Source organism: Elephantulus edwardii, unplaced genomic scaffold, assembly GCF_000299155.1.
Source record: "Elephantulus edwardii isolate Elephantulus edwardi_28Jun2011 unplaced genomic scaffold, EleEdw1.0 scaffold00241, whole genome shotgun sequence".
In the NCBI taxonomy this organism is placed as follows: Eukaryota; Metazoa; Chordata; class Mammalia; order Macroscelidea; family Macroscelididae; genus Elephantulus; species Elephantulus edwardii.
This window is the reverse complement of record NW_006399991.1, coordinates 2,656,214-2,670,776: the sequence shown is the minus strand read 5'-3', so window position 1 is coordinate 2,670,776 and position 14,563 is coordinate 2,656,214. Positions and strand designations below refer to the sequence as shown.

The window sequence follows — 14,563 nt, the reverse complement described above, 5'->3', positions numbered from 1 at the left end:
GGGAATGGCAAAGGACAGACTGACAAAGGAGATTAATCAGAACTGGCTTTGACAAGCACTGTGGCAATTGGACAATTAAAACAGACTTTCAAGTGGGGGAAAAAGAAGAACAAACTGGGGAGGAGAGGGTAGAGAGAATGGTGCAACAATGAATGAATGAAAACCCAAAATCTCTGTAGATGTTCATGAAAACTAATAAAATTTAATAATAAAAAAAAATCAGGAGAGGTGTGTGTCAGGGTTATATCCTTTCCCTATATATAGTCTGTAAGCTGAGCAAATCATTCAAGAAGCTGGATTATAGGAAGAAGAATGTGCCATCAGAATTGGAGGAACAATCACCAACAACCTGAATTATGTAGATGGCATAACCTTGCTTGCAGAAAGTAAGCAAGACTTAAAGTACTTACTGCATTAGTTGAAAAACTATAGCCTTTACTATAGTTGCATCTCAGCATCAGGAAGACAAAAATCCTCACCACTAGACCGATAGGAAACATGATACATGAAGAAAAGATTGAAGTTGTCAACATTTTAATTTTGTTTCGATCCAGAATCATCACCCATGGTAAAAGCAATCAAATAAAAAAGACATGTTGCATTGGAAAAATCTGCTGTCAGGAACCTCTCCAATGTGCTATAGAGCAGTGATGCCAGTTTAAGGACAAATGTGTGCCTAATCCAAGTCATGGTATTTTCAGTTGCTTCCTATGCATCTAACAGTAACAACATATAAATTAAATTTATTCAGTTATTTGAAGCTACTCTATATAACTAATTTTAACTAAATTCAACTTGTTAGGTCTTTGGACCTATGTTTTTTTACCTCACTCATTACAATATAGCTTCTTTCAAAATCATATATTCTATAGAAAACATAAGATTTTATGAAGTAAGACTGATTATTTGCTATTGTCATCAGTCTTTTAATATTATTTTCAGTCTAAAATGGTTGCTTTCATGTTAAGTGGTTCAAAACTTTACTATTTCAAGTAGGAATGACCTTTTGGTTAAAAGAGTATGAAGCTTTCTAGAGTGAAAAGAGATTCCATGTAGTTAAGATGTCTGAATGATTTGGAATGAAATCTCTCACTTAAAAGAATGGCAGTTATGGAATTCACTTTTCTCACCCATTTGACTGAAATTTTTTTTTTAAAAAAAAAAAAACACCAAAACCCCAACACGGAACGTATTTTCATAAAGTAAAAAGCAACCATGATCAGTTTTGTTCTATATAAAATAAGAAATTATTATCCATTTTTCTTCGGCTGCTTGATCTATATCCTTGCAGGTAATTTTTCTTATGCTCAAAGGAATCACCTGAAAGTACTTTGTTTAGTGTGGCTTCTTTCTAATATTGAGTGGGGTCTGTCATTCATTTGCAGTGCTTTATTTCCTTGACAGAAATTTTAGAATGAACTTACAATTCTACAGTTTGTTTGTTTTTTTTCCTCAATACAGACACCTTGCTGACTATTATCCTACATTTAAAGTTTTCTCATTCACTTAAGGAATACTTGTATGTGGGGAATATTGTTGTTTTAAAGAAAGATTTCCCCGTTAAGGACCACAGTTTGTCTTGGTCCCCAGCGCAGCCCAGTTTTGGAGATATTTGTGGTTTGTTCTAACTGAACTGACTGCTGCTTCTTACAGCTCTGAGAACATAATACTGAGCCGTGGTGCTGTGTCCCAACTTACTCTACCCTTTTTGCACCCTTTCTGTGTGTGATGTGACATAAATTATGCTAAGAATAAAACTAAAGAATGATCATGAGAGATTATATTGTCTTGTACATTTCTTAATTCCTCCTGATTTAAAATTGAAATGAATTTCCATTTAGTTAATTTCTAAAGTTATCTGACCGAGATGCTCTACAATTTAGAGTTCTTTCTTTTTTATTTCTTGGATCTGTGATTTAGTGTCTGCCACTAATTTTGGAGAATTCTTGAAAGTATTTTTTCTGACTTATTTTACTTGTGGAGTAATGTGTACTGTGTTGTTAGGCACTTAACTGAAAAGTCAGCTATTCAAATCCGCCGGCTACGGCACAGTCTCCTTGGTTGGAGGGTCATTGTGAGGTACAGTGGACTGGATGGCAGGAAGTTTTGGGGTTTGATTTTTCACTTTTCTTTCTTAGACTACAATTATACGTATTTGTTGACTATTTAATGTGGTCCTTCAGCCCATGGATTTTTTGTTTCTTTTTTTTCTCCCCATTTTTTATATTTATCTTTTTATTTCAGTTTGGGTAATTTCTGTTGAATTGTCTTCAAACTCACTGATTTCATATCTGGATTAAATATATTCCATTGCTAAATAATTCTTTTATCTGATTTTGTATTTTTCACTTTCATCATTTTTAGTTTATTTTCCTTGATATTTTCTGTATTTACTAAATTATTTTTAATTTATTCATGTATATTGTCTAAGTTAGTAGGTATACATTTTCTTCTAAAGTACATGTTTTGCCTATGCCAGTATAAATCATGGCACATTATTCCATGTAGCCTCATGTTTATAAGTGCATATTGACTGGTTTTGAAATTATTATTGCAATAAATTCTGTTATTTAGGTGCTTTCATCAGATGTTCCTTCAGGAACAGAAACTGAGGAGGAGGATGATGGCATGAATGACATGAACCAGGAGGTTATGTCCTTAATCTGGAGTGAAGATTTAAGAGTTCAAGATGTGCGAAGACTTCTTCAAAGTGCGCATCCTGTCCGTGTCAACGTAGTTCAGTACCCAGAACTCAATGACCACGAGTTCATTGAAGAAAAGGAAAACAGGTAAGGGAAAGTATTGTTTGTGCGCATCCTGTCCGTGTCAACGTAGTTCAGTACCCAGAACTCAATGACCACGAGTTCATTGAAGAAAAGGAAAACAGGTAAGGGAAAGTATTATTTGTATCACAATTTCTGCCTGAGTTATTTTGTTACAGTTAGAACTTGTTTATAATTCTTTTAAAAAGTTATTTAGCATTTAATAATCCTAAAATGATAATTACGATGAAAATGTGTCATGTGTTTTAGATTTTCATGTAGCTTCAGTGAACTATACATATTATCAGAGCATTTTTTAAAATTGTGATTCTGATGAAAGTTTACAGAAAAGTTGGATTTTCATTCATTTTTGGCACAATTTCCTTCTTCCCCCTTCCTTCCTCTCCCTTCTCCCTTCTATCTTCCTCCCTTACCCCTCCCTCTCCCTTCCATAGTTCACTTTCTTTTCAATATTCATTCACTGTTGCACAATTTTTCCCTCCCCCATTTCTTCCCCCTTCCCCAGTCCACGTTGCAATGCACCTTTTATTCTGTACTGTTGTCATACATATAATGTCCAATTATATATTCTTTTTAAATAGTTTTTTCCTTCGTCTGTTCCAATTCAGTGTTCATTATCTATTCATTCTTTTCCTAGATATTTGGTATGTAATTCTTGTATTTCAATCTCCTTTCTTGAAATATCGGAATTTAAACTATGTAGAAAAGAGGAATTTAGCTAATAATTAATTGCCTCAAAAACCTATAAAGCAAAACTGCACTAATTCTTCTATTTCTTAATTAAGAATGTTGTTGATAATGTTGTATACTGTAGAGTGGGAACTGACCCATAGCTGTCTGACTGGCAGGTTTTCAGAGGCAGTTAATTGCACAGAAGGAGATTGCCCATCATTCTCCTGAAGAGCCGTTGGTGACCTTGAACTGCCTTTGGAATTGCAGCACAGCATCTTACCACTAGAGTTTGCTTTGTTTTTAAAGGGGCAGGGGCGTAGTTTCCCGAAAGTGTAAGAAACTTTTCTTCTGCCACGCTGTTGTATTATACATGGAGTCGTTAATGATTGGAGCTGACTCGGGCACCCAACAGTAACATATCCTTCAATAAAAACTGCAGTGCTCAGGAGTGGTGAAGTTCCGGTTCACAGTACTTTGACTTGTGTTTTAAAATGATTGTCTTATCATCTAGACTTGACATTCTTCAGTCAGTATTTTCTTGTTCTTCTTCCTTTTCTGAGCAACCTGGTGGCTACAGTGTTCAGCTTGCTTGACTGAAAGATGTGGTGTAAACCCTTCAACTACGGGGTCATATATGTCAGTGAAGATTTATTTACTGCCTGGAAAACCTATGGAGCATCTGTACTGTGTCCTTTAGGACTGTTCGGAAACTGAGTGGCCTGGATGATAATGGACAGTGGATAATGTTCTTGGGGTTCCTGAACATTGGTCATTTTCCTGTGGTACTTTTTTCCCCGCATGTGCCCTGATGTTGTTAATGCTTTTGCCATCGAGTTGATTCTGATTCGAACAATCCCATGTGTGTCAGAGTTGCACTCTTGAGCCCTCAGGTTTTTCAGGATTTGGTTTTTGTTAGTGATACTTAAGTGACCTTTTCCCAAGGCAGATATAGCTGGATTAGTGTCCTTAATCTTCTAGTTAGCAGCCAAGTGCATAACTAGGGATATTAAAATCAGTGGCATTTTAGACTGAAGGAATACAATATTTTTGCTATCTTTATTAGAGTTCATTTACTTTTACAAGGTTTATTGGAATATGTGTAATTCATCTACTGGGAGCTCTGGTGGCCTAGTTGCAAGAAGCTGTGCTGCAGTCCTGAAAGCATGCAGTTCAAATCTACCAGGTGCTCTGCAATTTCCTCCCATGCAATTAAACTACCTTTGAAAACCCCCAGAGGGTCAGCTATGGGTTGGCTCCGACTTGACGGCACACAACAACATCTACTAAAAATCCTGCAATATGTAGCCTGCTGCCTTTTAATTTGATTCTAGATTAATACTGTGCTGTTGTTGTTGTTGTTGTTGTTGTTATGTGCCGTCTCTGTCCTGTGCCAATCGCACTGTCTCTGACACTCCCATCCCAATTATCCCAGTCACTGAATCAATCCACCTCATAGAGGGCCTTCCTCTCCTGCGCCGTCCCTCCACCCTCCCAAGCATGATGTCCCTCTCCAAGGACCGGTATCTCCTCACTACATGTCCGAAGTAAGTTAGATGGAGCCTCAGAATCCTTGCCTCCAAGGAGCCACCCGGTTTAACCCTCTCCAGGACAAATCTGTATGTTTTCCTAGCAGTCCATGGTATTCTCAATACTCTTCTCCAGCACCACAGCTCAAAGGCATCAGTTCTCCTTCTATCCTCCTTGGTCATTGTCCAACTCTCTGATGCATAACAGGTGATTGCGAAGACTATGGCCTGTATCAGACGCATCTTAGTCTCCAGAGAGACACCACTGCTCTTCAGCACTTTGGAGAGGTCCCTAACAGCAGACTTTCCCATGGTAATGAGCCTTTTAATTTCCTGGCTGCTGGTGCCAAGACTTGACTATGGAGCCAAGCAAACTAAAGCTGTGTACAATCTCAATCTCTTCACCATCCATCCTGATGCTGCCGATTGGTCCAGTGGTGAGAATCTTTGTCCATACCTTTTCAACCTATATGCAGAACAGATTATCCGGGAGGCTGGGCTCTATGAGGAGAAATGTGGGGTCAGGATTGGTGGACGATTTATCAACAGTCTGCGTTATGCGGATGACACAACCCTGCTTGCTGAAACGGAGGAGGACCTGAAGCACCTGCTGCAGAGTGTCAAGGACTGCAGCCTGCAATATGGATTGAGGCTCAATGTCAAGAAGACAAAGATTCTCACCACTGGACCAATTGGCAATACTGTGCAGTATTCTTAAATAATTTTAGGACAGTGTAAGTTTCCTCTCTAATGAGCTAGAAAAGACGATAATGTGTGCATAGTTAGGGTGGGAGCTAACTTGAAAAAAAAGTAACTTGTTTTTAGCTTCTGAAGAAAAAATGTAAACTTTTGTCAGCCTCTGTGCCTTCGGAAGAACTTGTGTGAGTTTTTTCTTAGTTACAAATGCTCTCAATTCCAAAACATTTTTTTTCTTAAGAGACTAATGGTCTCGTCTCAAGGAACTTGTGCCACAAACCCAGAATTGCACAGGAGTAGATTACCCATCTTTTTGTAATGGCGCAGCTGGTAGATTTGAAGTGCATGCCTTTGTGTTGGCAGTGCAACCCCTTACTTCCTTTTTTTTTTAATTTATGACCCTTACTTCTGAATCACCAATACTATAAAAACTTAACCATCGTGTACCAGAATATTTCATCAGACTGATACTGCATTTCTCCAGGCGACACATGAAGTTGTCCTCCTGTGTCAGACTTTACTTACATGTAAATAGTAGAGGTGACATCTCAGAGCTTGTCCTGGTGAGGAGGGAATATCTGCTGAGGGAACTAGACTCAGGAATACAGAATGACACCACAAAAAGTACATTTTTCTTTGGGAAGATGATTCTCAATTGCTGTTGTTTATTGTTAAGTGCCATCAAGTCGTAGGTGACTCATAGTGACCTGTGAACGAAAGTGCTCGACAGTTGCGTGACTTTCATCCTTTCTCCATGTTCGTAGGGTTTCCTGAGGCAAGCTATTTACGGAAGTGGATGCCACTTTATATTTCTCTTTTTAGGTAACTAGGGAAATTGACTTATTTTATAGATCTGCTGGTTTGTATTCAAAGCCAATATGAAACAAAGCAAAGGAAATAGTTCTTTTATTATTAATGGAAGCAAGAGTGTTAACACAAGAGCTGTGTTTAGACGGGACACTTGCATCATTGTGTGGATGTACTTTGAGGTTACTTCATCTTAAAAAGCAGTGTTTTTTAAATTACTGGCCTAGAGATTACATTTCTTCCAATTTTTTGACTTTAAACATTTCCTCTTGTTGATTTTAATTTTAATTATAGATTGCTCCAGTTGTGTCAGCGAACTATGGCCCTCCCAGTAGGAAGAGGGATGTTTACCTTATTTTCATATCATCCAGTTCCAACAGAACCATTACCAATTCCTAAATTGAATCTTACTGGTATGTTAAAATCTGGGCTCAATAAGAAAAGAAAATGAAGAGTGCATGTCTAATAGAGATCTTTTGAATTTATTTAAAGAGTGAATGCTTCTATTCCATGATTTTTAAATATTGCTAATAGCTATTTCAGTAGTTTACTAAAATCAGATAATAAATCTAACACATAGTGAGTGAAGTAAACCACGATTTTCTAGTTTATAATGCTGAGACTGTTTCAAGGTCTAAATGTCACTTGTTAAATTGCAGGAAGAGAATATGTAAAAGGCAGAAATTATTTAACTTTAGATAACCTTATAAAATTATTTAGAATGTTTTGCCTCATTATGAATACTTGATCATGAGGCAAACATATGAACTAAGCAAAGGGAGAGGATATAATAACCCTGTTTTCCAGAGCTCGTCGCTTTTAACAGTTTTGTCTTTGTTTTCCCAATTTTACATCTACATAGTTATAATTGATAAAATTTAAACTTATATTTAAAAATTTTCAAGATTAAGTATTTAGCAAACAACTTTTCATAGCTAAACTATATAGGTATACAAACATGTATATCTGTATATATTTATTACATATGCATATTTTAAATCAACAATTTCCTTTTTATTGAACTCAGTATTTTGTTCAATGAATTTGCTATATTTATGTTAGTAACGTTGCACTGTTGAATAGTGTTAAATTTTTGCTGTTATGATAACAAAAGAACATTGTTGGGCATATCACCCTATGTATTTAGGATTCAGGGTTAGACTAGCAAGATGAATGCCTTTGAAACTTTGCCATAATGTGTTGCCAAAGTTTTGCCTTTGTAGTTGGTTATGTAAGTTATTATTTTTTCCAAATATAAGCTTACCCATTTCCCAGTATTCTTGGTTTTATTTTATTTATTCTGGATTTTAGAATCTATTTTCATCTTAGACTAATTTGAATGTATTGTATGTAGTAGTTTCATATATAAAGACTCCTATAAAACTTGTGTCAAGTAATACTTGGTATCTAATATGTTGTTGTCATTTACTGTGAAGTCAGAACCGATCCATACCTGACCCTCTGGTGAGTTTTCAGAAGCAGTAAATCACAGAGAAGTAGATTGTCTATCCTTCTGCAGAGCAGCTGGTGGATTGGAACCACCGGCCTTCAGGTTGGCAGCGCAGCTTCTTACCACCAGAGCTCACTTACTAGCTAATAACATCCCAAGCATAATTCCACAATATTTTAAGTTCCTAGCTTTCAAAATGTAGTTGCTTTACCTCTTTGCTTCTCATTATTCTGTCTTACGCATATAGCTAATGAATGTTTAGAAAGATTACATTTTTTAATTATGCAGTGCAAATTATAAAAATCATACCTTTTTTTGCTTGTGTTTTTTGCATATATACAAATATCTATATAACATACACAGTACAAATAAGACATTAAGTATCTCCTTAAAAATTTGTTTTACATAACTTTTTTAAAAATATTTCTCCCCCCACCCCTTTGTTGTGTATGGTCCAGTCGGATCCAACTGGAACAGCAGGAGGTTGTTCCTCCTTCTCCAGCGGAGGGAGCGTCTCTTGGATTTGAACCACGCATACATTAGGGTTTGCAGCACAGCTTCTTGCCACTAGGCCACCAGAGCTTTCTTACATAACTTTTAAAACCACGTTTTCAAACCTTTGCTGAACTGGATAACTTCATGTAACAATTAGAATACTTATTTTAAGTATTCATCCATCAATTAATGAGTTAATGAAGAATATTTAGAGTAAGAAAGGAATTTAATGTTTTTCTCTATACCCAATAAATTATTAACCAAAAGAACTCAAAAGAGAACAAAGCATCAGAACATTTACTTTATATTGCTTTTAAGTTGTCTGTAAAACTAAATTAAGTGCATCCTCTTTTTGGGTTCACTGGATAATTCAAGGCTAAGGATATATCTTCCTGAATGCACTCCAGTGCTTTTATACATGGCACATAATTAGATAGATGAAGTTGTAGAGCAGATTTATAAAATTTCTTGTCTCTGTTATAAAGTGTTATATTTATTTATTGTACAGAGATACTGTCTGCAAAAATAGGAAAAATGTATTTGAAAACCCTAACAGTCTAATTAATCTCATGTTAGAATTTAGATTCATGTGATTAATTGTGATGTTAACTTTAACTTTAGTTTCTAATTAAGCTTCTTATTCTTAGAAAAAAGGTAGAAAGTTCGATTTCAAAGCAGTAATCGTGTGTGTGTGTCTGTGCATTTCTCTCTTTAGCCACATGATGGGTAAAGAGTTGCCTTGTCAACTAAGGCAGCTGGTTTGAATCCACTAGGTGTTCTGAGGGACAAAGATAGACAAACTCTCCTCTGCAGAAAATCTGCTGCAGGGCCAGCTATGAGTCAGGACAGTGTGGGTAAAATTAGAGTGTAGCAGTGTGTGTATAGAGATGTAAACACATTTAAATTGGTATCTTTTTATATACAGTCTCACATTTTGGTAAAAGGACAAACAATATTTTAAATGATTGTGTTTTTTTTCTACCTTGCATCAAATTTGTTTCAGAAGTTTAAAAGTTGAAGTACTTATAGAAATTTGACACCATTCCTGGTATTTGTAGGTTAAAGTTTTGTCATTGAAGTTGTAAATGTACCAGTTTAGTGTTGTGAATTTTCAGTCTTAATGTTAAATTTTATTTGACTGCCTAGGGCGGGCCCCTCCTCGGAACACAACAGTGGATCTTAACAGTGGAAACATCGATGTGCCTCCCAATATGACAAGCTGGGCCAGCTTCCATAATGGTGTGGCTGCTGGCCTGAAGATTGCACCTGCCTCCCAAATTGACTCTGCCTGGATTGTTTACAATAAGCCTAAGCATGCTGAGTTAGCCAATGAGTATGCTGGCTTCCTCATGGCCCTGGGTCTGAGTGGGCACCTCACCAAGCTGGCCACTCTTAACATTCATGATTACTTGACCAAGGTGAGAACTCACACTCCTCCTTGGTATTGTGCTTCACCTGAACTATTGCAGTTGCTTCTAACTGGACAACTTACTCTTCTTTATTCGTCTTTGTACTGATAAACCTCTCCCCACACGAGGCAAGAATATGATCTTTCAGAGGTGTAAATCCTAATATGTCACTTGACCACTTGACTGCTGAAAATGGTTTACTAACCTTTACTGTCTTTAGTGTTCTAGGAACATACCCACTTATATGGAGTTTCTTTGTTTTGTTCTTAACATGCTCCTCACACTCAAAGCACATTGCTTAGCCATTTTCACCTCTTGGCAAATTCACACTCAGTCATTTCAAAGCTTTGGCGGATATATTTTTTAATAGATTGAGATATAATTCATATGCTATGTAATTAATGATTTAAAGTATAAAATGCAGAAGATTTAGGATTCTCACTAGTGTTCTATCCATTCCCACACTAAATTGTAGAATGCTTTCATCACTTTCTAAAGGAACTTTCTAGCATGTAGCCATTTTTCATCTCTAGATTTGCGTAGTTTTGACCATGTGTATAACACAGTCATGCCGTCTGTTGTTGCGGTGACTTGCTTCTTTCACATGGCACAAGTTTCCAAATATCCTTGGTGTTCTAGCATCTATCAATACTTTATTCCTTTTTATTATCAAATAATATTGTATAAATATACCATGTTTTAGTTATCATACTTGATAGAATTTGGGCTATTTGCTCTTTTTAGCTATTGTGAATTATACTGTTATGAGCATTCTCTGCTAATCTTTATGTGGATGCTTGTTTTTATTTCCTTTGATACCTAGGAGTGGAATTGATGGACCACGTGGTAAATTAGCTGAAGTTTTTTATGACCTGTCAAACTGTTTTAAAAAGTGATTCTACATTTTAATCTTCTAACAACAATCGATGAATGCTCTTATTTCTCCACATCATTGCCAATACTTGGTGTTTTCCATCTCTTTAGTTGTAGCTATTCTGTGGTGGTTGCTGCTTGCCGTCCATTTGCTCCTAATTGGTGGCTCCCACCCCCATACATCTCAGGTTAGCACTGTGTGCTGCATAGGACTTTGAAGGCTGTGACTTTTGCGAGTCATCTCACCAAGCCTGCCTTCCATAGGTGATATTAAAATGGCATCCTTTTGGCTAGTTATCCAGTACTTAACCATTTGTGTTACCTGTGGGCTTAATAGTCATCCTCAAGGGTATGACATGAGTTGTCATTTGGTTTTGATTTGCATTTTATTATGCAGAGGGTGAAAAGGGATTTCACTTTGTGGATGGCTAGCAGTGAGAAGAGTGGGAATTCCAGAGCACATATTTATGCTAATATGAAACCTATACCTAGAGCAAGAAGCTGTTGTCTAAACACATCAAGGGAACACTGTATGGTTTGGAATTAGAAAAGTGTGCATCAGGGCTGTATTCTTTCTTCATACCTATTCAGTCTGTATTCTGAGAAAATCCTTTAAGACCCTGGACTTTATAAAATAGAGTGTGGCATGATTAGAGGAAGCCTCATCAAAAACCTCTGTTAATCACGTGACACAGTCTTAACTTACTAAAAGTGAGGAGGATTTGAAGCACTTGCTACAGAGGATCAATTACTACAGCTTCATTATGTATTACATTTCAATATCCAGAAAACTAAACTCCTCACCACTGGGCCAATGGGCAGCATTATGATAGATGGAGATAGAAGATTAAAATTGTCAGAAGTTTTGTCTTGCTTGGATTCACAGTCAATACCTTGGTAACAGCAGTCAGGAGATATATTGCATTGGGAAAGTCTGCTGTCAGGGACCTCTCCAAAACCTTGAAGAGCAATAATGTCAGCCTACAGATAAAGTGTGCCTGATTCAAGCCATAGTCTTTCCATTAACCTGCTATGCATCTGAGAGCTGGACAGTGAATAAGGATGACAGAAGAAATGATGCCTTTGAGTTGTGTGTTGGAGAAGAGTGCTGAGTGTCCCATGGACTGCCAAAAGAACAAACAGATCTTAGAGAAAGTGAAACCAGAATGTTCCTTGGATGCAAGGATGGTGAAACTGCATCTCACACACTTTGTGCATATTGCTAGAAGACGCTATTCCTTGGAAGGGACATCATGCTGGAAAGGTGTATGATCAGTGAAGGAGATGAATGAGGCAGATTGTCACAGTGACTTAAGCAGTGATGAGGATGGCACAGAAAAGGACAGAGATGAGATCTGTTGTTCATAGAATAGCTATGGACTTGACAGCACATAACATCAACAGCAGCCATTGTTGAAGCACCATAGCACTGCTCTCCTGAATGCCACGCCCCACTGGTACTTCTAATCTAGCACAGGAGAAAGAGGGGTGATCCCCTGTGCAATTTACAGCTTCCAGAACCCTCTGGGGGTCAGCATGAATCAGTTCCTCTCTTTGACACTGAGTTCAGATTGGATATTTTCTGTAATAATATTTTGTTTGTATTCTAGTACTTTAAGATAAATTGTGACAAAATACATATATAAAAAATTTACCCTTTTAACCATTTCACAATATACAGTTCAGTGCCATCATTTCCATTATCCATTTGCAAATGTTTTTACTACCCTGTACATAAACTCAGTACCTTCTTAGCAAAAAGTAAACAAAATTTCCAGACCTCATACAGACCCCTCAAACTGAGTGTCATGGATGCAGAATGGACTCATAACTTATAATTCAGAGGCTGTAAATCATATGGGAGGAGATTGCCTGTCTTTTCCCCCGGATGTCTACAGAAGTAACTGCCGTTTCCTTCCTTGCTGCACTGGATGCTGATAGCTACTGATATGTTTTTGTCTCTCTTTGTGTACCTTTTCTAGATGTTTTATATAAGAGGATCCTACAGAATTTGTCTTTTTGTTTTGTTCTTGGTCTGGCTTACTCCACTTAGCATGATGTTTTCAAGGTTTATCAATGTTGTAGCATATGTCAGAACTTCACTCTTTTTATGACTGAATAAATATTTTGTTGTGATTATCCTGCATTTTGTTCATCCATTCATATGTTGATGAATGAGCATCCAGGTGGTTTCTGAATTTGGCACTTGTTTGAATAGCGCTGCATATACAATATTATTTTTAATAATGTATTTGTACGGAGCACTGGTGGTCTAGTGGCAAGAAGCTACACTGCAGTCTTGAAGGCACATGGTTCGAGGCTACCAGCTGCTCTGCGGGAGAAGGATGGGCAGTCTCTTCCTGTGTGATTAACTGGCTCTGAAAACCTGTTGGAGGGTCAACTATGATTCGGTTTCAACTTGACTATACACAACAAGAATGTATTGGTATGTTTTTGTTAAGGCACTAACTGCATGGTAATGAGGAATATGCCTCTTTAGTGTACCATTGTATACTAGGTGCCTTACTGAAAATGGCAGAATGTTTTATGTAAAACTACGTATTTATTTTGGTAGTAACTTTACAATGTCATTCTGCTTCTTTCCTAGGGCCATGAAATGACAAGCATCGGGCTGCTGCTTGGTGTTTCTGCTGCTAAACTAGGCACCATGGACATGTCCAGTACTCGACTTCTTAGTATCCACATTCCTGCCCTCCTACCCCCGACTTCCACAGAACTTGATGTCCCCCACAATGTCCAGGTGGCTGCTGTGGTTGGCATTGGCCTTGTGTATCAAGGGACAGCTCACAGGCATACTGCAGAGGTTCTATTGGCGGAAATAGGTATGACATTAATAGTGCTGTAGTTTTGTTAGTGTAAATTATTCTACCAGCCAAAATAAAAATAATTGTAAAATTTTAAATATTAAACAAAAGCAAATGGCTTTCATGAGCAAAAACTGGTCTGTAGGAAAGTTATGGTGATTTATCCCAAGGCTAATATTACTTATTAGTCAGGTTATTGAATGATCACATTTCACAAGGTAGCTTCACAAAAGGAGGCCTGGTGATATGATGGCTAAGCATTTGGCATTTAACCAGAAGTTGGCTGTTTGGACCCACCAGATTTCAAAACATGTGGCAACCTGCTCCCATGAAGATTACAGCCTGGGGAACCTGGTGGGCTAGTGCTCCTTGTCTGTAGATCTTCCAAGTTGGTTTTTACTGATGGCACACAGTAATAGCAGTAGCTTGATCTTAACCACAAAACATTAAGCTGCTATTTTTACTTCTCCAGGCATGTCTAGAAATGATCTGTCTGTAAAATTCACAATTGTTTATTTTGATTCCTAAGAAAATAGTGTTTATTCTGTTGGACCCCTGGCAAATGGGAATGATTGAGTCCTGCTTTCCTCCTTTAAATGCTGCTGCCTATGTTGGTGATAAATCAGAAATGCTAAGGTTCATGCACTCATTTCTATTATTTTCTAGGCTTTTTAATTGAGCCTACACTTTTTTGAAATCTGCCTTTGTCTGATAACTTGAAATGCTACTGGCATTACTAGGATGTTCAGCAATTTTTAAAAAATTTTTATTATATTATTTTTACGTGTACCGTCAAATCAGATCTGACTGGTACAGGAAGAGATTGCCCCCTCCTTCTCCAGCAAAGCATCTGGTGGATTTGAACCATGTACCTCTGGGATTGCAGTGCAGCATCTTGCCACTAGGCCACCAGAGCTCCCTAATAAAAATTTTTTTAAAAAAATTTATTATTTTGTGTATGTGTAGTGACAAATCAGATCTGACTGGTACAGGAGGAGATTGCCCCTCCTTCTCCAGCAGAGCATCT

The 14,563-nt window shown here is 37.3% G+C and overlaps 1 protein-coding gene across 1 annotated transcript in view; it reads left to right on the top strand.

Moving 5' to 3' along the window:
* The window catches only part of ANAPC1 (anaphase promoting complex subunit 1), a 199,411-nt gene that overhangs the window by 109,905 nt on the left and 74,943 nt on the right, over nucleotides 1-14,563 (top strand). Inside the window, exons 25-28 of the mRNA XM_006898935.1 lie at nucleotides 2,575-2,789; nucleotides 6,779-6,897; nucleotides 9,576-9,847; nucleotides 13,320-13,554. Coding sequence (XP_006898997.1) covers nucleotides 2,575-2,789; nucleotides 6,779-6,897; nucleotides 9,576-9,847; nucleotides 13,320-13,554 — 841 coding nt within the window. The remainder of the gene's footprint in view (nucleotides 1-2,574; nucleotides 2,790-6,778; nucleotides 6,898-9,575; nucleotides 9,848-13,319; nucleotides 13,555-14,563) is intronic.